This window comes from Actinia tenebrosa, unplaced genomic scaffold (assembly GCF_029948245.1).
Source record: "Actinia tenebrosa isolate PJP-AT-01 unplaced genomic scaffold, QUT_ActTen_1.0 PGA_scaffold4__44_contigs__length_22323623, whole genome shotgun sequence".
NCBI classification, from domain to species: Eukaryota; Metazoa; Cnidaria; class Anthozoa; order Actiniaria; family Actiniidae; genus Actinia; species Actinia tenebrosa.
The window spans coordinates 10270160-10295001 of NW_028292581.1; the positions used below are offsets into that span (position 1 = coordinate 10270160).

Here is a 24842-nt window from a genome sequence, read left to right on the forward strand (position 1 = left end):
TTACCCGATAAGTGGTCAGTGATCAAGGTTAGAGAAACTCTATCTAACGTCGGGCTAGTGTTCAGAGCTAGTTTTGGCAGGATGATATATTGTTTTTATTTTACTTCTGATAAATATTCCTTAAGCATGGGTTATGACTCGCTTGAATGGTTTATTCAAGATTTGGCAATTTTTTTTTTTTTTTGAGCTATTCAAGATTGGAAGAGTTGATGAAAAGTAGGTCACTAGTATTTTTGCGGTTTTTTTTTTATTTATTTATTTATTATTTTTTTAATAATTTAGTTTAACTTTTATTTAACTTTTATTTGTTAAGTTCGTTATTCTTTTAGGCCAAATATTGGATACAGATGTTGATCATTTGTGGTTGAAATTAAACTTTTGAAAAACTTTTGAATTCCTATCTGCAAAATAAATAGTGGCGAAAACCGAACAGGAAAACAGGGAGTTTTAAAGAGGAACAGGAACCTTGGGGTGCAGTTCCATATGAAAGGAAATACCAATACCAAGGCATTGTTGCGTGCTTATTCCTGTTTTATCAAGCATAGTTATTACGTCTGATTAATTCAGTGTGCTATGAACCCTTCAAAAGGTTGATACGGTACCATTAATGTTATAGCTACTTCCAGAGAGGTTGCAAACTGAAGGCCCGAACAAACGCGCGCAACAACACCCAACATTGTTGGCTGAGTTGTTGGATAATGTTGGCATTGTGTTCAAACGGTCCCAACAAGTCCCAACAAGTTGGGCATTATGAAGACAATGCAAAGGATCCTGGGACGAATATACCCACAATACCTTTCAAACTTAGTGTTTGTTTATCCGCCATTTTGCTTGAAATCATCATGCTGCATCCTTACAACGTGAAAAGAAACGAAAATGCACATCAGTTATGGTTATAAATGAAGTCCTAAGCGAAGAAAGCAAAAAAAGTGTTTGACGAGTTTCAAACTTCACCCAACAACATCCAACAAGTCCTGGCCTAACAACACGCAACATGGTGTTCAAACGCTCCCAACATGTTGGGCCCAACAATGTTGGGCTCCTTTGCTCGGGCCTTGAAAATGACCTTTCATTAGTGTTAAATTGAAGAAATAGAAAACGCGCGCGCGTGCTGTGTGCAGTCATAAAGCACGCGGGGGTTGGCAGAACACGAGAGAAGTGTTAGGAGAAGCACGACGCATAGCGCAGTGCTTCTGGACACTTTTCGAGTGTTCTGCCAATCCCCAAGTGCTTTATAACGGCACACAGCACGGCAAGCAAGTTTTTTATTTCTTTTATGAAATACAAAATACAATGATAGATAGGAATGACGCAACGGAAAGTGCGCGCGCGTGCAATGTGCTCTCATAAAGCACGCGCTCCAAGCAGAACGCGACATTCATAACAGTTATTTTTGACTCATATAAGTCTAGCATAACCTAAAATGGTCTATCACAAATGTTATATACCAATTATAGCGAAAAGTAGCGGATTTAAAAAGCAAAACAAAGCAAAAATAAATTATTTCAATCTAATTTTACATGATGAATTTTTTTATATGAGTTAGGGAAGTAGTATATAAATAATGGATGATTTGTCTCTAGAAAGCCAACGCAGACAAAAATCAGAGTCCCTGATAGATTTGAGTAGAAAAATAAAAATATATATTCCGTTTAGTCAAACTCTTGCAACAAGGTCAGTATTGTTAGATTATGAGTGTAACTAAAGCTGGAGCCAAACCTAGCTAAAACTAATCAGTATATCTTTAAGTAATACCATGGCACGAGGGAAGTTAGTGATTAAATTTCCCCGAATAACGAGGGAAAATTTGTGGAATAAAAACAAAAATAGAATCTAAAAACAAGTTGTCATTTTCAATTTATCTTATGACTGAGCATGCGCAGATTTGAGAACGCGTCCCACATGGAAACCGTGCAGTAATATCATAAGTAGGATACGTTGTATTCAGTTTCAGCGGCAGTGAGTTGTCCCTGAGGGAGACGAGGCATTAGAACATAAGGGGGTTTAGAAGACAATGAAATCCTTTGTCTTTTATGAAATTTCCCTACATTTAATATATGCGACAGGAAAATTTAGTAAAAGACAAAGGATTTCTTTGTCTTCTAAATTTCCCTCATGTTCTATGCATGCGGGAAATTCGGGTTTGAAAATCCGAGGTGATCATGGTATTACATTAGATATTTGTGTAAATGTATACTACAAGTCTGAAATGCAAGCAACCAAGTGTTAGAATCAGAATTTCTGCATATCGCTGCATAAATAATTTGAAGTTTAGAATGCCCCCACCCCCCCCCCCAAGATAAGATGGATGATTATTTTGAACATGTGTCACCCAAGGCAGTAGTCGCTAGGCAGTAGTGTCTAGTATTTAGAAAGTTTGTTTACTTAGCATTATTGGTTTTCAGTTATGATTAGTTAGAACTGGAATTTTACTTTCTTTCTTGATTGACATTTTTTCAGTCTTTTCACAGGCTAACCACTCTAATAAATGAAGGAAATACTAAATGGTGTCTTGTCTTTGTCTTTTTATTCGCGCGCGCTATCGATTTTTTGTCATCTCACCTACCCCCCTTGGTAACAATTTTGTTTTTCTACTATACAATATACTAACAAGGTTATATAAAACAATTTTGTTTTTCTACTATACAATATACTAACAAGGTTAGTATATTGTATAGTAGAAAAACAAAATTGTTACCAAGGGGGGTAGGTGAGATGACAAAAAATCGATAGCGCGCGCGAATAAAAAGACAAAGACAAGACACCATTTAGTATTTCCTTCATTTATTAGAGTGGTTAGCCTGTGGTCTTTTGGTGCGATAAGGCTTTTTAGTTTATTTGCCGGATTCTTTTTTGAGCGTTTGAATTTTTCCTTGAAAAAATATGTTTTGTAAATAGAGATAACTGAATAGCTATTGTTCTGAAGGCAGACCATAATGCGCAACTGGATACTATCAAAAATTAAAATGCATCTAAGAAACCCTTCCACCTGCCTACGCCTAAAGTGAAGTATTCAAGGAGTATTCAAAGACTCAAAATAAACCGCTTACCAGCACTAGTACTCATAGAGCTGATTTTGTAGGAGATAACAAGAGAGTCGAAACAACAGTTAGTTTGGTCAGTTTTGCTTAGTACATTTGGTAAAAAGAAAGAAATCAAGCTGCAAGAAGCCGTTCCCAGTTAACGATAATAGCTGACACGTAGGTAAGATTGTCAATAAAGACGCTTTATTTAACTCGTAGTATCCGACGCTTTCGTTTTATATCAGTAGCTTAATGAGTGTAACAAAAAAAAAAAAAACAAAAAAAAAAATGTTGAACAATAATGATGATTACTAGGAAGCACTAATGGATCGATAACGTTCTCGTTTTTCTTCATAAAGAGATTGTTATTCTTGACAGAAATATGAATATCTACACGAAGTTTCTTGTTTTCGCCGCTGTGTTTTTACAATTCGCGTCATTTCGTAATTCTTTCGCCGAATCTTGTGAAGCCTATCGTTTCGTCAAAGAAGAAGGAAAGGCACTAGTAAATCACGTCATCAAAACCACGACAATGAACTTAGAAGAACTTTGTTGGGATGCTTGTGTTTGGCTACCATGGTGTTTCTCGATCAACGTTCGTCATACCAGTTGGGGTGTCGTTGAATGTGAGCTGAATAACTCCAGTAAGAAAGCCAGTCCTGGTAGCTTGGTGTCTAGAGAAGGAACAGACTACAACCAGATGGGGGTGAGTTGATATTTAGTTAAAACCGTTTTAAACTAATTAATTGCGACGCTAATCCTGCATTAACTCCACTGGGATCCCTAGGGTGGGGAGTGGGGGGGGGGGGGGGGGGGTGGGGTGTGGGCAGGTGAAATTGAAGGGGGATCGGGAAAATTTTGGTAGGAAAAAGGGGGGATGCACAACCTCTGGAATAAGCTACAAGCCTTGCTTAGGGGGGATCGTATACATTATGAACGCAGCCTAACCATATAACCGTATAACCCGATATTACCCGCATTCCAACCGATTTTTATTTTACGTGTTTATTGCAATGACTCAACCAAGATAATAAGCTCTTTTTACCAAAATATATTTTGTTCAACATGGCAGTAGCACTAGCCCTTTCTTGGGGCACAATTTTCTCTATAAAAATTCCGCCTCAAATTACCGAACGACGCACATATGGATACCGTTAGATATATTTTTGGCTTGCAATTTCAGTCGAAGGTAACAAAAAACACCTTCAAAGATTTGCCCCATTCACCCTTCAAAAAGCCTGACTACAAACCTGCATAACACCTTTTTCTCCTACTACCGTACTACAGTAGGAATACCCTTTACATATGGGTAAAAGCTAGTTGTTATTATTAAAGAAAAAAATGATTTTGACCACCAGGATGTGCCCGAATTTCTGAATCAAGCAGCGGAAGTCAAAAAAAAGGAAGGTTTAGTTTTCTTAATAAAATTGTATTGATTCATTCATTATTTAAAGAACAAATTTAGATAGATTTCTTTAGTTAGCTCTCTTAACTGCAATAAGAAAAGCTTTAATCAAGTTAGAAAAATGATATTTTACTTGTATTTAGAGAACTAACTAAACAAACCAAGTAAATAGTTCATTTACAGTCAGTACATTTGTATGGGAATCCGAGAACGATGCCAGAACTTCTTGGTGACCGTAACACAATCCAACACAATTTATACCACGTGACGGCTAGCGTCGAAAAGGTGAATTCTCTTGTTTCCGCAATTTCCGCTTCAAAAAACAAATGAAATAAGGTAGTTGCAGTTCGCAATCATTTCAATAGTTACACTAGAAATCCATTATGATAACGAGGCTTTCTAGACAGGTAAAATTCGAGAAAATGTTACAGTAAGGCCCGTTCTAGACTAATGTATCCTAGTCAACTACGATGCACTGCGGAACGGAAACAATGAAATGTAATAAAAAGCGCCATTTCCTCTGCCAGGTAATCGAAAATAGCGGTTTTGTAGGTAAAGTTTGGGAATCCACTTCCATTGGTCTTGTTATTCTTGCTAGATGTGTTATAATCATCGTGATATAATGATCTATGGTAAATTTCGAAAGTTGTGATGTCTAACAGTTGGATGGCCGAGATATCATAATAGACCCTTTTCGAGTTCCAAATTACCGCTGTGTTCCTTTATTACAGACTCATTTACTCAGGCTTAGCCTCGATTTTGTGTATAGAATATTCACGTGTTCTAGTCAAGGCCTGTCGAATTTCAAAGTGTTTGTATATTGTTGGAGTTGTGCATTCTTTACTTTACCGTTGGTATTTGTGAATATTTAAACGTAACACTGATGCGAGGCTAAGCGGCCTGAGTAAATGAGTCTATAATCAAGGAACACAGCGGTAATTTGGAACTCGAAAAGGTCTCTATTGCGCAAAGATAATCTGTTATGAGCTGTTATGGGATACCTCTATGCTTAGTATATTGTGGGAGATCTTTGATGAATAAAACTTGCTCGACAACATGAACCTACAACAGAACCTCTCTAAAAATTTCAACCTAGGAAACTTTGGGAATTTGAGGACATTGGCATAGTGAAGTTTTGGGATTTCGTTCCACCAGTGTATGGAAGAACTTCGAGAACGATGTAGGCGAACGATGTGAACAATAACATAGCGGCATCTCATCGTAATTGACTAGGATATATTCTTTAATACAACTAGTTCAATAAGTTCGACTATATAGGGGGAGACTTTGGAGCAACAACTGATTCAGATAGTGTACGCAGTTGTGATGAAACAAATTCGCTGCTTTACAGGGACGACAGGGAAGGGAATATCTCCAGTTCACGGTAATTTAATTATGACTGCTAGATTTTCAAGGCACAGAACTATTATACAATAAACTTTCGGCGAAGGGCTGAGCTAAGAATGGGGAGAAGACCTTTTTCTCATTCCAGATGTGCAAGTGAGTGTGTGTGAATTCTCTGGTTGACGCATGTTTAAATGTTTTGTTAGTATAGAGTATGGAGTTTGGACGCATATCGCGATGAGCTGGACAAGTGATGACTCTACAACGTCAGCAGAACTCGCCATTAATGGTGTAATAGAAGCCACATTAAACTTCTTTGGTACCTTCTCAGGAGCGACTACCAAGGATACTTCCACCTATACCCTTGGGATGCAAAAAAACAGATTTCATGGTTCAGATTTATACTCTTTTAAAGGACACATTAGCAATCCTAAAATGTTTAACAGAAAACTACATATCGATGAGATCAAGAAAGACTTTGCACAATGTAAGTGAACAATGCCTTTTGGGTTCCTCATATATTTATGCCATACTAGTAGTGAAGTACGGTCAACCAACAACGAGGGACGTGCATGGTCTAATTAAGGCGTGATGAAACCAAGTTTAATCAAACAGCTGAGACAATCTATAGCTACTTTCTGAAAGCAGTCTACATGGTTTTACCGTGTAGACACTCCAACCGGGCCGGGACCGCTCTTACAAAGTTAACAATTAATAGACCATTTTCCTGTTCAAAATTACCGCTGTGTTTATTGATTACAGACTCATTTACTCAGGCTTAGCCTCGATGCGTGAAGAATATTCACGTGTTCCAGTCAAGATCCATCAAGTTTCAAAGTGTTTGTATCGTTGCAGTTGTGCATTTTTTACTTTACCGTTGGTATTTGCGAGTAATTAGACACTGATTCGAGGCTAAGCCTGAGTAAATGAGTCTGTAATCAAGGAACACAGCGATAATTTGGAACTCGAAAAGGGTCTATTAAAGATATAAAGAGGTTTCCACTTGGCCCGAAGAAGCCATGATCACATAATATACATAAAAGAGAACTTTTATATGTTGTCAACAACTCGTTGGAATAAAACGGTGTGATTGGCTGAGGACAATATTAATTCTTTTGATTCTGCTTTCTCCTGATTGGCTCCAGTTTAACTCCACACCCTGATTGGTTAATTTTGTATAGTTTAATAAGCGGTGCCTGTATATAAGAGTGCTTACATGGTAAACCTAAGCTAGTTGTTACTATAATATTTTAATTTTCTATCAAATGTTAAACGAATGAATATTTAGTGGCACTGAATAGAATTGTGGAAGCATGGTAGGCGTAGCGGTGAGAGCGACCCGGACTCGTCGTAAGTAGGTAGAGTTGTTTATAGTTTCTCCTGCGCTTCGAGGGATTTTCTAGAAAGGGCCAATATGAAAATTACTCTTTGTAAATCTAGTCACTTTTCCAGATTGTTGATTTTTCTTTGTCACTAACTTTCTTTTCTTTCAGCGATTGATATTCCAGACCTGTCAGCTGTTTGGATTGGCTTAAACAGGACGGACCATACCAGTGAGTTTTCATGGTCAGATGGCAGCCCACATGATTACTTCACATCGCTGGTGACTAATCACCACTGTGCAGCCTCAGGAAAAGATGGCCAATGGTTTGGTAGACACTGCCTTGAGAAAAAGCCTCTCATCTGTGAGAAAGCAGCAGAGTAACTACCTGTAGTAACAGATTTTAACTAGATGCTTTTACTCAATGTTATGTGTATGTGGTTAGTTTGAATGTGTGGTCCAGCCGGCTGACAACAAAACAGGAAGGCGCTGGAGGACCCTGGGTACGAGAGTGTATTTTAATACATCTAAGAAAAAGCTGAGGAGAAATACAACAGACTATCTTGCACTAAAGACGAATGTTTTTTGAAAGAAAATAAGTGTTTGTGGGTCGCATTAAGACATAATGTATAAATGATTTGCTTCATCGGCCCAAGAATTGTTAATGGGTAACGTGTATGGTTAGTATGAAGTGTAGGCACCGCGGGTGGTCACTGTCGCCAGAGTTTCTTTACATCCTCAGTAGAGCCTTTTACATCCCTCCGAATGATTGGTTAATAACGATGAAGTATGGAGGGACTGGAAATTTCTTGCACCCTCCTTGAAATTGTCTTGAAGACGAGGCTAACATGCATATACGAAAAAATGGCACAAGTACCATAAAGAAAAAGTGTGATCAGCTCTTTTTATTTCCATGTGAGCCTCACATCCAAGATACTTTTGAGAAAGGTCCATTGAGGGCCGCAACGCACATTAGAAAAAATAAGGCGCATTGTAGCTAATTATTGTATAAACAATCCTATTAAATGGTTTTAAATGTCTTTTTGCATAAAGATGGGGTTGCTGAGCAATTCGCGATTTATTAATACCTCTTGGCTTGTTAGCGCACAGCATCAAGGAAAAGTAAAAAAAACCAAAAAATCAAAACTAAACAGATGTTTTCTGGTTCGCTTAATCCATCAAAATAAAGTTTGGGAAGTGCGAGAAAAACGAACACAAATAGAGCTCACCACTAGCAGGGAGGGGTTACGGGGGGCACGGGCACCCGCGAGGGGGGGGGGGGTGGGGTTCACTTACCCCCAAACGTTTGCTCTTGGCACCAAAATGTAATTAATTCAAAAGTTGATTAATTCGGGACTCCTGTAGTTTTGCCGGGGAAATGATACATTGCCCCCCCCCCCCCCCCCCCCACAATCACAAATATAGGCACAGTGAAATAAAAACGAGTGCAACCGTACCCTCTCTTCCCCCTCCCTTAGTAAGTGAACTTATCAGTGTTGCAGGAATAAATGCCCCAACCCGCCTCTCAAGAGTCGCCACGCAGGCTAAAGTAATAGCGCAGCGCACTGATTCTAAAAATAGCTTAAAGATTCGGGCAAACATTGCATTCTGTTTAACGCTACGAGGATTATACGAACCGATTTTATTATTTTTACTTAAAGCTACAATAATAACCCATGTAAACTAAGATCAACTGCGATCGGCTGTGAAAATTATCTGCTGAAAGTAAACTTGTAAGTTTGTTTGTCCGAATTTCGCCTTTGTCTTCGTTTTTATGCCGTCACGGCTGCGCTGCGCTATTTCGTGACCTCCCGCTAGTTGCAAACTGCCGGTCACGGACGGTGACTTTATTATTTCGTGAATTCCCGCTGGCTGCAAAGTACCGATAAAGGCTTTTCATCTGCTTTGAAAGTGTTTTGATACAGCTAGGATATACGTACGAATCGCTATTATGGCTGAAAGAAGAGTTGTGTTAGCCATTGATGGGAGTAACTACAGCGACGAAGCATTTAACTGTAAGTAAAGCAATTCGAATGAAATGTTAAAAGTCTCGAATTCAATTCGCTTTGCTGCTACATTTTCCTTTCATCAAGCTGTAAAAAGAATGCGCTGCTCGTGGGCTACACTAAACAGACGACAAACACTACCGAACTGATGATGCTTTTTTATTTATGATATAGATTATTATGTGTTTTTAAACGATGCTTTACAAGCACGTACGTAAAGTATGCTTTATAAAATACAATCGTAGTCTTACTGCTGTACGCATATACTAGTCGCATTGCATGACTGGTTAATTCACAGGTGTCTACAACAACTTTTATACGATTGGCCAGCGATTGGCAAATTTTACATTGTATAAATCTCACATAATGAATAGGATCTTGACAATAGTGGAATAATGATATAAAATATAGCACTAGAGTGCAAACAATTAATCCGTGAAGCACTAATTACTAAATAGTACAAAATAGTGCTAATTAAACAATAGAAAACAATGGAATTTGCATGAAATTGTGCTATTTAGCATTACTAAAGTTTCACGGTTATATTGTTTGCACTCTAAAAAGAATTAACAAAGATGTCTGCTCTTGAGCCTTTTTGATTTGTCACCACAGCATGCCCAAACGAGAGCTTACAGGAGCTTTATTGGTAGCTGAATTTAATACTCTTTGCAAAATGTGCACTTTTTGTGTCATATGAATGGGAGTCTGACTTTCTGATATGTAATCTGTAAACTTCCTACTTTGTGGCATGTGTGTTTAATTCGTAAGAATGTAAAAATGTTTCTTTCTATTTTTTCAGTCTACTGTGAGAACTTGCACAAAGAAAACGATTTGATTCTTGTCATTCATGCTTTTGAACTGAACATAATCCCTACAGCATCCTATCCTTGTAAGTATATTGAGGGGGATTTTTTCAGTTGATGAAAGGCTCAATTAAATAAATGAATTTTTTGAATTTAGCCCGTTTTAAGTGGTGAGGGAAAAATCCTTAAAGCGAGCTAAATTCAAAAAATAACCACAGAGTGAAAGAAGTGCTATTTCTGAATAATCAAGTAAAATTTCAAGGCTATATTTCACATTTCAATGATTTTATTGAAATTTTTGAAGAATCCCCATGCATTTCCTTATAACATTACACCACAGAAACCAAGCTTGGGCTACCTGTGATATTTCCCCAATTTTTCTATTCAAAATAATATCAGTATTCAGAAATGATTTCTGAAATATTAGGATGAGAGGAAGGAAAATGGGGGAAAAAACCCCTTAAATCAAGGGAGAGACCTATAATAACAAACATCATTCACATGTGATCTGCTGAGTCTAGGAATCAAACCCAAACACTAGAGGTGAATGCTGAGTACTCTACCACTACACTACTTCTGTAATAAATTATTATGGAGGCTTGCTAGCTTATGAAAAGTGGAGCACTATAAACCCAAACCTGAAACTCTAACTATCAATTTTTGATGATTACCCTATTTTCTATTTGATATAAAATTAGCATTCAGAAGTAGTGTATCTGAAATATTAGCCTCCCTCCCCTCAATCCAAAAATTTCTCTGCAGTCCCAGCATTGTAAAATGATTGCAAAGACGTCCATCCAATATTTGAGATGGCTGGTCTTGTTTCCTTGAAGATGGCCTTGTTTATGCTGAACAGTGGAGCGACCTTTCCAGGGAGGCTAATGAAGAATCAGAAGAAGTATTAAGAAAAATAGGGAGAAAGTGTGAAGAACACAGTAAACAAAATGACAAGGTACATAATATATGAGTCTTTTAAACCACAATATGTGAAACAGTGCTAAAATTTATTTGGATTAAATGATGAAAATAGTGGAATATCTCTTTTTCCTATTGTTTCATCCAGGGCCATAGCCATCAATATGGGTGGTCCAGTTTTATACTGGAACACTTTTTAATGTCACAACCATTATTCTCCCTCATAAAATATTTATTGTGCATGACAACATCATACAGTCCTTTGACTAAACGTTGTCGTTTGATCGGCCTCATCCCTACGCGCCTAGACCGAAAAGGATCATGGGGATAATTAATTCACAGTTACTAGCTAGACCGCATATATTATCTAACACGCCTTGAGCAAGTTGTACTGGACTGGAAATACTAAATTTTTGGCTCTTATCCCCAAAGTAACCTATTTTGAAGCTACTATCTGTAGCCGGCGATAACTCGTCTGAACAACGCTCAAGCAGATAATCTTTTAGCGCCTGCACGTTGTCGATATTTGGGACATCCTTGATGGAATATGATGTGAAACGGCTCTTGTTTTCCTTGCGTAAAACGCGAAGACAAATGTGCACTTTGCTCTCCATTGTGCGATTGTCACCGACTGATAGAGAACAATTAATTATTCATCTTAATTTACCCGTTATCCTTTTTGGTCTAGGCGCGTAGGGATGATCCGATCAACGACAACGTTTAGTCAAAGGACTGCAAATAAAATAACCAGTTCACAAAATTAAATTGCACCATTGTCCAAATGGTGGTTACAGCCCTGTCCGTCCATAGTGCTATTTAGTGCAAACAATTTGAATAGCTATTGTTCTGCTCTGATTAGTGACTGACTAGCCTCTCTCACACACGTGAAAAGGCCATTTCCATGTGAACAACTGGCTAGTCAGTCGCTATTCAGCGTGGAACAAAAGTTTTTCTTTTTTTCCCTAATAATAGTCCCCTTCACATTTCCCTGCGCCGTCTTGAAAGCTAGCTGTGCGAACGTTGAGCTTGCAGTGGTAGAGACGTGAATAATTGTCCAAGGTATTGAAAAACGGTCTCCATCATTCCAAGTTCTCCTGAAATAAAAAATCGCACTTTGTAGAATTTTTATGTTTCCGGCCAAGCTATAAAACCTAGTGAACGGCGGAAAATCAACCAAAAACTTAAATTTTACTTTTAAAAATGCAGATTTTATCTAAATAATAGCGTTTCCTTGAGGATATAGGATAAAGGGTCATGTAAAAACTTTTCTTCACACTGCAATTATTTCTTAGTTTAAATTTGAGCTGTACAAAGAAGACGGGAAACCTGGAGAGGTCATTTGCAAGTTTGCCCAAGACAAGAAAGCCGAAATGATTGTGATTGGTTGTCGTGGCCTCGGTGCTATTGGACGTACTCTACTGGGTAGTGTGAGCGACTACTGCGTGCACAATGCTCACATTCCAGTTGCTGTGGTACGTTCGTCGTCTCCTGAGGAACACAAGAAGTAATTTATTATTAGAAAGATTTTTTTGTGCGGATTTCTTGCAAATACAGCTACACTGTAGTTTCCCTGCTAGCAGAGCCTATTTTCCTTTTGTTTTGGTGGAGTGAGAAAAATAGACTCTGCCGATGTAGGACGTTATACTTGTCGCGTATGCGTGGCGTAACTTAGAAACGCTGTCATTTTCACGTTTGGCGCCACGGTGTGTTACATTTGCTCATGCGCACTACATGTACCTGTACATGTACATGTACACTACATGTTTTAAAACTGGTTTCGTTTGTCTCAAAGAAAACGCTCTACATCGGCAGTCTCCCTCCTCCCCGCCTAAAAGAAGGGAGAGAAAGAGAAGAGAGACTCTGCTAGCAGCAGAGTTATTAGAGGGGAACTGGTTAGGAGACCCGGCAAACTTCAAAGGGATATGTCTTAGTTACGGATTTTGCTTGGTCATGTGGTCACGACCGTGCACACAAAATCTAGACAAGCGAGTAGCGTAGTAGTTTCTTAGAGAAGTCTTGCGATATTTATAGTTAGTTTTTTCGATTTAAACAATAATTTACCCTATGGATTAGATGCTGATAGTCAACTCTGGCTAGCAGGGAACACTGTAGTATATACCAGTTTCAATTTCCAATGTTTTTTTTTTTCCTTCTCTAAACTTACCGGCAATAATAGAGACGGTATTCAGTAAATGAAGCTATTGTATCCAACAAGTCTTAGCTGACCGTTTAAAAGATGCATAACATATAGACTACATGGTTCTTATCTTGCTACTGATAAATCAAAAGGGTAAATCACATCCCCTTTAATTTTAAGGTATTAAAAAGCATTTTATTAGGTTTGCATCTTATTAGGTTTGCATCTTATTAGGTTTGCATCTTATTAGGTTTGCATCTTATTAGGTTTGCATCTTATTAGGTTTGCATCTTATTAGGTTTGCATCTTATTAGGTTTGCATCTTATTAGGTTTTGGGAGATGAAAAACTGGAACGAATCAGTATTTCTTTTTCAAACGAAAATAACATTAGTTCGTGACATAGATATAGACATTAATCTTCACTTTTGTAAGGAAAAATTAATGAAAAATGAAAACATTGTTGCTAAGACAGACATTTCAGTGAACAGTCGGTTTTGATGTGCAGCATACTACGAGATCGGGTTTGTTGTTTACTTTGCAGGTTATTGAAAAGCTCAGAAATATCAACTGCAAACATGTCCAACGCAGTTTGCAAAGTGCCACCCAAAGTGCTTTTGTCAAAAATGTAAAAAAATCAATGCTGCTCCTCCCAATGTGAGCTAATGTGGTTATAAGTTTGGTCATGTATCCCACAATAAAAGCAAACAAAAACTGTAGCGTTTATATTTTGTCTGTGTTATGTCGTTCCTTGTACGACGTAATGTACATCGGCAGTTTTCGTAAGACTGTGAAAAACTCGGTGCTGAATGGGTGCCTTGCCGCGACCGTGATGTTTCCTCGAATTTTGATTTGGGATTTTATTTTCTCGCGCAATGATATTCTGGCAGTGCGGTTACTTCGGCGTGACCATGTCCACGCCATGTTCAATTCGTGCCGGGTTTCGGGCATTTGATTGGATGGAGAGTAAATTCTCTTAATGTGATTGGGCTGGAGTATGCCTTGTGTTCGTGCCGTGAGCTTTTCACAGTCATACGAAAGCCGCTCTCAGTTAGAACCCAGCTACCTTCCTCATCAAGGCCATAACCAGGAGGGAACACAGGTTGCACGTGTACCCCCCCCCCCCCCCATAAAAGCTTAAGGTCCGCTCATCTATCTACTTTTGCTTTAAAATTGCATGTAATTTTTTTTTGATTAAATCAAGACCACTTTCCATCTGCATATTGTAGCATTTTTAACAATCGCTCACCCATATCCCTTTTTTGGGGGATTTGCTATTTTTTTGGTTATCTCTTTTTTTTTTGGTTCTGCTATTTTTTGGTTACCTTTTTTTTTTTGGTTCTCCAAATCATTGCCTGTGCACCTCCCCTGCAATATCCCTGGTTACGCCCCTGCTTATTTAGCCGGTTTTAGTCTACCGTGCATTACATGAAAGACAATAAGAAAGAACTGAACGAATAAATTAACAAGTTGCGCGAAAAAAATGATTTGTGGTGTGAACGCTGCAGTGGAAGTGGTAAATAAAGAATGTATAAGAGTGCATGTGAGTGCTATAGTTTCAATGGTGCGCATTTGTCAGTAATCCACAGGAATCCCATCAACACAAGAGCCTAACTTTTCTTTCAGTGTTTAACATCTCAACAAATCTCAACATCTGACTCGTCCCCAGTCGTCTCCCACGTATTTTTTTTCCAGTCGCAAAGGGTCAAGGCCGGAAGAAAGAAGGGCAAGATACTCTCCCTTCCCCTTCCCTTGACCCTGGGCGCACTGCCGATATATCAGAGGGATGTCTAACCCTGCTCGTAGGGTATATAGAGGATATTACATGGGCGCGCGGAGATACGAAATCTATCTTCGAGTGTTGAAAAGATCTCTCACAAGTGAGCGCAACGAACGAGTGAGAGATTTTCAACACGAGAAGATAAATTTCGTATCTCCAAGCGGCCATGTAATATTCTGTTTATTATATAATTATCAATGAAGTATGTTTTGGCTTTTTCAGGCAATTCTTTCCTTGTATTTTTGAATAGCCATCGCAATGGGATTATTTTCACACGTGAAAATAATATGTTATTTTCACGTGTGAAGATATCAATTTTTCGAAATAGAGAAAAATAGATATTTCATTGGTAATTATATAATAAAGATAAATATTATTTCTCAACTCAAATCTTAGGACTTTTTGTCTCAAGAAGCAGACCGCGAACGCTTAATCCGTAAAAAAATCATTTTGCATTGTCTATCGGTTTCTATTAACCTCTATAAAGTGTTTGCGGGAAGCTGAAGCTGCCTCGTACCTTCGAAAACAAATGGCGAAATGAATTTTTATTGATTTGTTTAGAGTGATTTCATAAACCCGTGAAACAAAATTTAGCTATTAACTTCTATTAATAACACTTAGTTTAAATACACAGGTGATTATTGAAAATCTCGCGCGCTGATTGGTCGAAAAACTCACACTATCGCAGGATAATCACCTCCAGCGATAATCCAAAATGGCGGCCAGCCGCTTTGTTGCTGTTACCGGGAAAAAGTGTCTTTTATCTTCTTTTTTTCTTCTTTTTGAAACAATCACCTGTGTATCTTATACTAAAACAATTATTCATCTCGGGCTCAGTGAATATCGGGAATAATTTAATAACCTTAACTTCGTTTCGGTTATTATTGCCCTATATTCACTTCGCCTTCGGCGAGTAATTGTTAAATATTAATGTTTGATAGTGGTTATTAGTGAGACAACTAAGTATTGACTGTTTTTTATTACTTCGTAATAAATGAGTAATAACTAATGAGTAATAACTCGTACTAGTTTTAATGATTATTACGCTAACATTTATTTCACGGCTTTATGAAAATCACTATCATTTTTTTTACATTTTTGGCTATTATCGATAAATTGTCGGAAACTAGTCGTGAAACCTTCGTCAAGTCACGAGTGTGTTGCGTGATATACGGTTTTTCTCACCCGATGTCTGTACCTGACTGTACTTGTTGAAGCGAGCGGTCTCAGGAGCAAGAAAAGGCAATAAGAGATTTGGTTCAACCAACCACAAATACACTGATATCATGGGCGAACGAAAGGTTGTAATAGCAGTAGATGGTAGCCCTCACAGTTATAATGCTTTTCAATGTAAGTATAACGAAAATATTTGTGTCTCAACTAGCTCGTCTGTTGATCTATCAAATGTCGCCTCACACAAAGAACAAAGTCTTCACATATTTCAGCATCCACCCACGATTTATCGATATTATAGTCCAAAAAAAGACTGGGTAAATTATTGTAGACATTTTAAAGTCTTTTGGGCGGGTAAAATTATTTTTCTACAGATTGCATGACTTTTTTTGGACTGAGTTTGGCCGATATGTAAATATGGCATAAAGATAAGAATTGGGTGAACGTTTTGTACAAATTATGTACAAACGTTCATACTAGTATCGAATCCTTTATCGACAGAGCCACTATATGCAAAAAGTTATTTTGACCTCAAATCATATGTTGAAAATTATATATTACTGCATTATTATAGCACTGGTTTAGATTGGTTTACATTTACATGCAAGGACAATTATTGTACTCGTGAATAGTCAAAATGAAACTGCATTATTTTTCATGAAAAGTTCGTTTGATATGTTGGAAAAATTCTTTCCTCGGAATCCAAGCTTACCAGCTGCTCTAATGATAGATAGAGCTATTATGAGATTTATGCAAATACACGTGGCAATCTGTATCGAGCTGTAAATATGAGTGAAGGTACTCGGAGCCAACGGGGGGTGAGGGCTGGTATGGCAATTATTCATTGGGGGTGGGTGTTACAGTCAAACTACCTCAAGCGTGAACACGTAGAGGTCATTAATGACTTTATTTTTGGATTCTTGATTTCATTATTCGATTTGAACATTCATTAATGAAAACGAATCTTCAATATTCAAAAAATAATAATAATTTGAAAATTCGATTAACTTGGCTTGTAGGCTCTTGTTTATAGCGCAAACAGAAGGTAAGTCATTAATATAACATATTCCTTGCACAAAAAGTTGTTTTTGCATTTCAGTTGCATATATGCTTGGCTTTTGTATATGCCAGGCTTTGAAGATTCGTTTTCAATAATGAATCGAATAATGAAATCGAGAATCCAAAAATAAAGTCATTAATGACCTCTACGTGTTCAGGCTTGAGGTAGTTTGACTGTAAAGAAAAGTCCTGTGCTGCATAAGAAATGAAATTTGAAAGGTACTCGGAGCCAAGGGGGGGTGAGGGCTGGTATGGCAATTATTTATTGGGGGTGGGTGTTAAAGATAAGTCCTGTGCTGCATAGGAAATGAAATTTGATATAAAATTAATATAAAAAATCAAAGTGTCATCATTCATTAATATATTTGTCATTAATTTCTATTTATTGAATATTGTAAATATGCATTTTATTAACTTCTAATATTTTATTATATGATCATTACTATTATTATTTATTTATATTTATCATATTTATTTTTCTAGTTTTTATTTAGTATCCTTGTGATACCACAGGTAGCCCAAGCGTGGTAATTCTGTAGTGTCATGTTATAAGAAAATGTATGGGGATTCATCAAAAACTTCAATAAAATTGTTGAAACGTGAAATAAAGCCTCAAAATTTTAACCGATCATTGAGAAATAACATTTACGATACAAAGATTCCCATCGTGACCTTGGGTCGGTTGCTGAAGGAAATCCGTTGAACTGGTGTACAGTGAGCTCCAAGTACGGGTCAGAACAAGCGAGGTAGTTTGTGAATACAGGCAAATTTCATGGCTTAAAGACGTGAAGACTAATCTCTAATGGGCTTTCTCAGTTCTATAGGGATGTTAGAGAAGGGTTATGACTAAAATTTGGCGCTGGAAAGAAAATTCGAAGAGGTACAAGGTATCAAAGACTCGTGATGGTTCGCTTTTGGGATCCCGAGTCTCCAACCTTCTCTTATTTCTTACTGGTGGGGAAAAAATCCTTAAAACAGGCTAAATTCAAAAAATAACCACACAGAGCGAAAGAAGTGTTATTTCTCAATGATCGGTTGAAATTTCGAGGCTTTATTTTACATTTCAACGATTTTATTGAAGTTTTTGATGAATCCCCATACATTTCGTCATAACATGACACCACAGAAACCAAGCTTGGGCTACCTGTGGTGATATTCATGGTGTTAAGGATGATAAAGATAGATGTAGATGTAGACTTCTTTGAATTTCAGACTCATTTACAGTTTGAGACTATGGAACCAAAACAATGAACCAAAATTAGTGCCTAATTTTATTGATCTGCAATTAGAGCCTAAGGGCAATAGGGTCAAAACAACAGACTATATGAAAAAAGAGCGTATGACTGGGAACAAGCACCATGAACGATTCATGATTTCAAAATTTTTTTTCATTACAAGAAATACCATTTCTAAATAATACTTAGTAATTTCGGAAAGTTCTGTTGTCATATATTAAATCCCTGAAGAGTTATAAGCATTTGAAAAATACCAAAAACATGATAGCAAGGCTGGTAGGCCCTTGGTTGTTGTTTCCATACAAACCTTTCTAATTTCAAACAGCTGTACCTTTTTATCATTTAATGTTACTACACTGAAATTTTGGATCACTAATTTCGATATACTCTTTTTAACGAAAGCATTGTTGTTTTCTATAACTGATGAACTAAGGTATATCAAGGGACACACCCTTTTTCACATTGTCTATAGTCCACAAATAGGGGTGTATTTTATTAATCTTGGTGGTGGTGGGCCCTGAGAGATCTGTTGAAATGATGGATACTGCAGGATATTCCCAGTGACTAATTCTGTGCATAAATAATGTTGTTAAGTATACATACAAGAATTACTAGAACTCAGGCATGAGAAGGACGCCTTGTTGTTTTTATATCTACTCCAACAGTTTCGAACAAAGCAGGGGATTTTCTCAATGTGTTTTGGAAGCTTCCTGCTGTGAAGAAAATCACAATGATCAAGAGGAATGCCTGATTATCATAAACGTTTAGACAAATTGAACAGGATTTTATGGATTTTGAAGAATTGTGTGTGATTGACCTGATTGTGCAGATCTGCAACTGTGCAGCCTGTCAGTTGCCCACTGTGACCTACATTAACTTCACTTGTTGGTTATAACATGCGCATAATGTAGAGTTATGCAGAATATTTATTTAGATAAAGCTGGTTTTAATGGGATGTCTATCAAGTCTGTCATCAATGTCGTAGAAATAAGAACTAGATTGACATCCTTACACCAAAAGCTACTTTTTTATATGGCAGCAAAACTGTCAAATTTGATGTTTTTGAGAATGGGTGTAATATTGATGATTTTATCTCTTTGTTTATACAGTCTACTGTGAGAATATACACCAAAAAGGTGATTTAATTCTTGTTATCCATGCCTTTGAACTACCAACCATGCCTGCTGCACCCTATCCTTGTAAGTACCCATTAGATGTTTACTCAGCTAGTGTCAAGTGGTAGACTAAATTCTTGACAGAGTGGGGAAAAAAAGATCTCCCCTATAAAGCTTTTGTTTTTCATTGTCTACAATGTGCACTGGGACTGGAGGGGACTCCTATAAATACAAGGGCGGGGATGCTTGTCGTACCTTTTAGGGTTCAAGATCTGAAATCTGGTACCTCTAAGGCTGTAACAAATCTAAAAGGATTACCAGAAAGTAAGCCAGTACCTCATATGGTTTTTTTGAGGCAATAAGATATCTGATATTATATGACATTCAGAATGGCATTTGTAATTCAGGATATTTATTTCCAGTTCATTATCTGACTTCTTTCACTTAGATCATAGATAACCGGTACCTTTTAGGGATAAAAATAATTAGTTTGCATTTGCATGCCCAACTGGACAGGACACAGGTACCTTTTAGGGGTGATTTTCAAAATTTTGAATGAGCATGACCCCACCCTTCTATATATAGTAGGTCCCCCCCCCCCCCCCCCTTTGTGCCCTAGGATTCAAGATTTAATTTAAAAAAAAACATTAACAGAAGATTGCAAATGAAAAATGAAGATTGAAAATGAAGAAAATTACAAATCCAATAAATAAATGAACTGAACTTTATGATATGGTTTATTTGTGGCGTGAAATGTGATGCCGACCCCCGTGTGTTGCCCTGGATTTTTTTATTGCAGAGATAATATAGTTTTATTCTCATTAGATGGCTTTGCTTACTATGAAGAGTGGAGTAATCTTGTCAAAAGAGCAGATGACGAAGCAAAAGAATTATTAGAAAGCATAGGAAGGAAATGTCAGCGACACAATAAGGAAGAAAGTGAAAAGCATCCTGGTGATGAAGACAAGGTAAAATCTGATATTCAAAAATTATGTCATAATATTATTAGTAAAAGCGGTGCAATAGGAGTGGTTCCATTTCATTTTTTTCTGGCGACGTTTTTAGGGACCACTTCAATTTTTTTCTGGGGACCTTTTTTTTCTTCTAGGGATTGGTTCAATTTTTTCCGAGGACCCTAACCTTTCATTTTTTTGGACCATCATAAGTTTTTAGGGGATCTTTTAATTTTTTTCTAATGACGTTTTCACATGTTGTGGGACTGCCTCAGGGGAGGAAATAGATGCAACCATGGAAAAATGTTCCCTAAAACAGTACCACAATGCACTGCAATGCCAACCCGACTGAGTTTTTTCTTCAACCTTGAAATGCCTAATAAAGTAACCCTTTTTACAATTTTTTTTCCTTTGTGTCCTCAGTATTGCTTCAAGCTGTTCAAAGAAAATGGAAAAGCTGGAGAAGTCATCTGCAAATTTGCTCATGATGAAAAGGCAGACATGATTGTCATGGGTTCTCGTGGTGTGGGCACGATTCGCCGTACATTCCTGGGTAGTGTGAGTGACTACTGTGTCCATCATGCTCACATACCAGTTGCAGTAGTACCTCCGGCTTCAGAAGAAACCGCCGAAGCACAAGCAAAAAGTGATTAGAGTTGGGATTAACTCAAACTCATCTTTATTCATTTCTTTACGTTTAACATATATTGTTTCATACTAAATGTACTTACAGTCAAACTAAGAAAACCATGAACACCTAAAATATATCTGTAATGTTAAACGTCTTGTTCTGATCACTCAAATAGGACGTTTGCATGATGGCGTCATTTGACTCTCACTACCAAGATGCTTCGCGAATTTTCTTTCTCATTTAAATTTGTATTCCCTCATGAGAATAGTAAGACAATTGGTACTAATTAACTGAACGAAAGAAAGTGTGCAAGGGAGTCTGGTAGTAGAGGTCAATGACGCCATTGTGCAAACGTCCTATTGCAACTGTTAATTAGAAATGAACTCAATCTAGCATGTGATTGATCAGAACATAATGGTTAACATTTCAGACGTACTTTAGCTGTTCCCGTTTTTCTTACTTTGACTGTAAAGTATGAAGGATTTTTATTCTCACACAGTGATTTACTATACAAAGAAAATGAACAGTGAAAATGTTCAAAAAGGGTTTGAATGTGATGATTAGCATGACTGAATAAAGTGGAATGAATAGTAAGAGTCTGTCTGCATTCTTTTTTAACTTGTGGATACAGGGGTGGATTCAGGAATTTGTTAGGGGGTATCCCAAATGAAGAAATGTATATATAGATGTTATGCATCGCTTCAAAAGAGCATGATTAATTACAGCGTTGGGAGTGGGGGTAACCAGTACACTGCAGGACACCCCATGGATCTGCTCCTGTGGATACACAAAGCCTAGAAACGAGTCAATGTGCTGGGTCTGAATATGCATGTATCAGTCAGTCATATGTTAGCAGATCAATTTTAAATGATTATCAATCATCTTATGTCATCTGCTTACAAATGTTACATTACACTGTTAAGATTGTGTAGTTCTAAAATTTTGTGCCCCCCCCCCCCCTCCACCCTCTACGCATGATTGAGATTGAAATCCCCCCTGAAATTCTACACCCACAATCTTTAGAAATCAATGAAATCGGGTCCTATTTTGGACAACATTTAGATCTGGCTCCCTTAGAGAACCAATATACCATAAAACAGTAATTTAGTGGGATAGGAATGATATTAAAAAACAAAAGAAGATCACTGAAGCTGAACTTTATCTTTTGTCTTTTAATGTATTCCTTTCTCACTAAATTACTAATGCTCTAATATTGTATGACAACGCTCTTGCAAGTAGGTGTATCTGTGCAAAACTTTGTAAGAAATTGCACAAATTTGCACAAATTAGTAAGTTCAGTAAACTGTAGACCTGCAAAAGTCTGTAGCATTAAATGAATTTTTTGTATATTTTTGTCAGAGTGCATACCACATATCCATGAAAAAACTAAGAAATTTCACAAATCTACACAAATTAGTAAGTTCAGTAGACCTTGGACCATAGACCAACAAAACTGCACTTTTTCACCATATAGACCCCTTGCAGCATATTGGACTGCGGCTCAATCTGGGGAACAAAACAATATGTTCTACAGTGTAATTCTCAGGAGATTGGAATTCTTTTATTTTGTCCCCCAGATGAAGCTGCTTTGACGTCACATGCATGGTATACACTCTAATGCATCGCTCAGCCTCCCTACCCTGCAAAACGGAGCAATAGGAGACTTGCACTAAGAAATCACGTGACTTCTTGGATGGCAAACGCGCGCTATGTAAACAAACATCAAGATGGCCGCCGTCGCACCGGAAGGCGACAAAAACAGGTTAGTACAACCACTTAGACGTAACTTTTTAGCTTTTTTCTACCAAATATTGGTACCCATGGAGTCTTCAAGCATATTTTACTTTTCGATTGGTCCGAAAGAAAAATTCTTACGCTAATTTTTTCACCAAATCCAAAGCCGCTTCCTGTTTGTTATCGCAACTTTTTTTCGTGGTCTTTGACCTGGGACTTGCTTTTAAAGGGTTTTCCCCTAGAAAACTTTAAAAACAATACACAGACTCATGAAATGTTAGTAAACATTTCCATTCCAAGGACGTATTTCATCGTTATTGATCTAATTCTTTAGCGAGCCGGCGAAAAAAGGGTCGCTTGACCTTACCAGGATGCCTGAACTGTCGTTTGGCGACGTAGAGTTATTTGCCAAAAAGACTGGCGGAGGTTCAACGAGTCTGAAAAAAGCCTACAAATTTTTTGCCGAAACAGGATATCTCCATGATTATAAAGGTGAGTTTTTTGGGGAATTAAAATGTACGAAAAAGCTTTAAAAACGGTCAATGCTTGTGCTGTTGTACTAGTTGTTAACTCTGGCTGTACTTTGTCGTGCTTGTATATTCAATGGACTCTGTTAAAATTTGACTTTTTCTCTTAGTTCGCTATAGTCAAGAAGAGGCAACGATAGAGAGTAAATGTTTTCGCTCGATGAAAAAATCAGAGAAGCCACATTCAGTATTTATTGTGTGCCTACTGGAAAACAAGAATTTATATGGGAAATGTTCGTGCGTGGCTGGTGCAGGAGGAGCCTGTCAACATACCCTGGCACTTTTACTATTGATTGCACACTGCAAGCAGCTGGGTCTAACAGCATTGCCCGATGAACTTACCTGCACTATGTCAGCACAAAGGTGGAATATTCCTAGGGGAAAAAAGATCACGCCAGAATGTGTTGATCAAGTGGTTGTCAAGAAAACTAGAGAAGGAGCGGACTATACTAAATCTATAAAGAGCTCTTTGTACTCCCCTGCCTCCCAATACCTGCTGCTAGACTCTACTTTCAAAGAAAACCTGAAAGCTCTAGAGCCTGTACCTCTCATATGTACCCTTTTACCTGACATGTCTGATACAAACCTCCCTGCAATTTCTACAAGATTTGGCAAAGTTCCTATAGGTTGCATTTTATCTTATCAACAGAAGCTTACTTCCTCCTATATCATTAATGATTATGCTAATACTGATTTTCCTTCCTTACCATTGACCAGCAACACCTCTTTTACCAATAATTTCAGTTCCTGTTTAAATGCTGAGCAATCAGCTACACTAACCTCCTTAAGAGTTGATGAGGAAATGTCCTTTCATTTAGAAGAAAGAACTAGAGACCAAAGTGAGTGTCAACTTTGGCACACTTTAAGGAAGAAAAGAATAACAGCCAGTAAATTTGGCATAGTAGCTAAAAGACAAGCTAACTTCAAGTCTTTATGCAAGCAACTAGACCCAACCCGTCATGTCCAAACAGCAGCAATGAAGAAGGGAATTGAGATGGAACCATATGCAGCCTATAACTATGCAACCAAAGTAAAAAACAGTTCTGTTAACTTATATCCATGTGGTCTTGTTATTCATCCTGTTTGCCCATGGTTAGGGTGTTCTCCTGATCGCAAGGTCTTTGACATGGAACTAGCCACTGAAAATGCTATGAGTCCTTTTGGTTTGCTTGAAATTAAAGTTGTATGTAAAGATGTTGAAAGCTTACATGATGTGAATTATTTAACTTTTGACAAGGACACCAATCACTTTGCTCTTAAACGAAAACATGAGTTTTTTTACCAAATACAATGTCAGCTAGCTATTACTTGTTTACAATGGTGTGACTTTTTTTGCTTTGTAAGTAGTGATCTTTATTTTCATGAGAGAATTCTATTTGACAGAAATTTTTTTCAAGAGAGCAAAGACAGAGTTGATACCTTTTATTTTACTTACTATATAACATAATGCAATCATCTGTGTTATTTCTTAGGTAAATTCAAATAACACTGAAAAAAGGATAATTTATGCAATACGTAAAAAATATTATTAATAAGTATTGCCATAAAACAACTATTACAATATATTTTATTCAATGAATTTATTTCAAATTAATTCATATCAATTGAAATCTTTTTCATGAAAAGATAAAAAGTTGAATTAATTCAAGAACACCAATTTTAATTAAATTATTTTGCCAATTA

General features: G+C 37.3%; 4 protein-coding genes across 8 annotated transcripts; all 4 read left to right on the plus strand.

Moving 5' to 3' along the window:
• Positions 1-2814: 2814 nt before the first annotated feature.
• On the plus strand, positions 2815-8244 carry LOC116307223 (secretory phospholipase A2 receptor). Of its 5 annotated transcripts, XM_031717399.2 has the most exons (4): positions 2815-3204; positions 3402-3729; positions 5984-6259; positions 7266-8244. In XM_031717399.2, the coding sequence occupies exons 3-4, from the start codon at positions 6010-6012 to the stop codon at positions 7475-7477; spliced, it is 462 nt and encodes a 153-aa protein (XP_031573259.1). In that variant the 5' UTR covers positions 2815-3204; positions 3402-3729; positions 5984-6009; the 3' UTR covers positions 7478-8244. The 5 variants fall into 5 exon arrangements, with proteins under 5 accessions (XP_031573259.1, XP_088892310.1, XP_031573274.1 ...); XM_089036184.1 differs by having other exon boundaries at positions 2815-3729; XM_031717414.2 differs by lacking the exons at positions 2815-3204; positions 3402-3729 and adding an exon at positions 4523-4713 and having other exon boundaries at positions 5979-6259.
• A 719-nt stretch (positions 8245-8963) lies between these two features.
• Positions 8964-13668, plus strand: LOC116307610 (uncharacterized). Its single transcript, XM_031717882.2, has 4 exons — positions 8964-9108; positions 9899-9988; positions 10736-10854; positions 12110-13668. Exons 1-4 carry the CDS (start codon positions 9045-9047, stop codon positions 12323-12325), a joined length of 489 nt encoding a protein of 162 aa, XP_031573742.1. The 5' UTR covers positions 8964-9044; the 3' UTR covers positions 12326-13668.
• A 2233-nt stretch (positions 13669-15901) lies between these two features.
• LOC116307503 (uncharacterized) lies at positions 15902-21492 on the plus strand. The gene is made up of 4 exons (XM_031717779.2): positions 15902-16082; positions 19309-19398; positions 20140-20282; positions 20691-21492. Exons 1-4 carry the CDS (start codon positions 16019-16021, stop codon positions 20919-20921), a joined length of 528 nt encoding a protein of 175 aa, XP_031573639.1. The 5' UTR covers positions 15902-16018; the 3' UTR covers positions 20922-21492.
• Positions 21493-22566: 1074 nt separating this feature from the next.
• LOC148907032 (uncharacterized) lies at positions 22567-24842 on the plus strand. Its single transcript, XM_089036638.1, has 3 exons — positions 22567-22660; positions 22967-23124; positions 23270-24842. The coding sequence occupies exons 1-3, from the start codon at positions 22626-22628 to the stop codon at positions 24604-24606; spliced, it is 1530 nt and encodes a 509-aa protein (XP_088892764.1). The 5' UTR covers positions 22567-22625; the 3' UTR covers positions 24607-24842.

Coding starts and splice junctions, on each gene's coding strand:
- LOC116307223 (XM_031717383.2), top strand. CDS start 5,959: ATGTTTAAATGTTTTGTTAGTATAGAGTATGGAGTTTGGACGCATATC. Junction 6,260..7,265: donor CAAGAAAGACTTTGCACAAT/GTAAGTGAACAA, acceptor CTTTTCTTTCAG/CGATTGATATTCCAGACCTG.
- LOC116307610 (XM_031717882.2), top strand. CDS start 9,045: ATGGCTGAAAGAAGAGTTGTGTTAGCCATTGATGGGAGTAACTACAGC. Junction 9,109..9,898: donor CAGCGACGAAGCATTTAACT/GTAAGTAAAGCA, acceptor CTATTTTTTCAG/TCTACTGTGAGAACTTGCAC. Junction 9,989..10,735: donor CCCTACAGCATCCTATCCTT/GTAAGTATATTG, acceptor GTTTCCTTGAAG/ATGGCCTTGTTTATGCTGAA.
- LOC116307503 (XM_031717779.2), top strand. CDS start 16,019: ATGGGCGAACGAAAGGTTGTAATAGCAGTAGATGGTAGCCCTCACAGT. Junction 16,083..19,308: donor CAGTTATAATGCTTTTCAAT/GTAAGTATAACG, acceptor TTGTTTATACAG/TCTACTGTGAGAATATACAC. Junction 20,283..20,690: donor ATCCTGGTGATGAAGACAAG/GTAAAATCTGAT, acceptor TTGTGTCCTCAG/TATTGCTTCAAGCTGTTCAA.
- LOC148907032 (XM_089036638.1), top strand. CDS start 22,626: ATGGCCGCCGTCGCACCGGAAGGCGACAAAAACAG. Junction 22,661..22,966: donor CCGGAAGGCGACAAAAACAG/GTTAGTACAACC, acceptor CTAATTCTTTAG/CGAGCCGGCGAAAAAAGGGT. Junction 23,125..23,269: donor ATATCTCCATGATTATAAAG/GTGAGTTTTTTG, acceptor TTTTTCTCTTAG/TTCGCTATAGTCAAGAAGAG.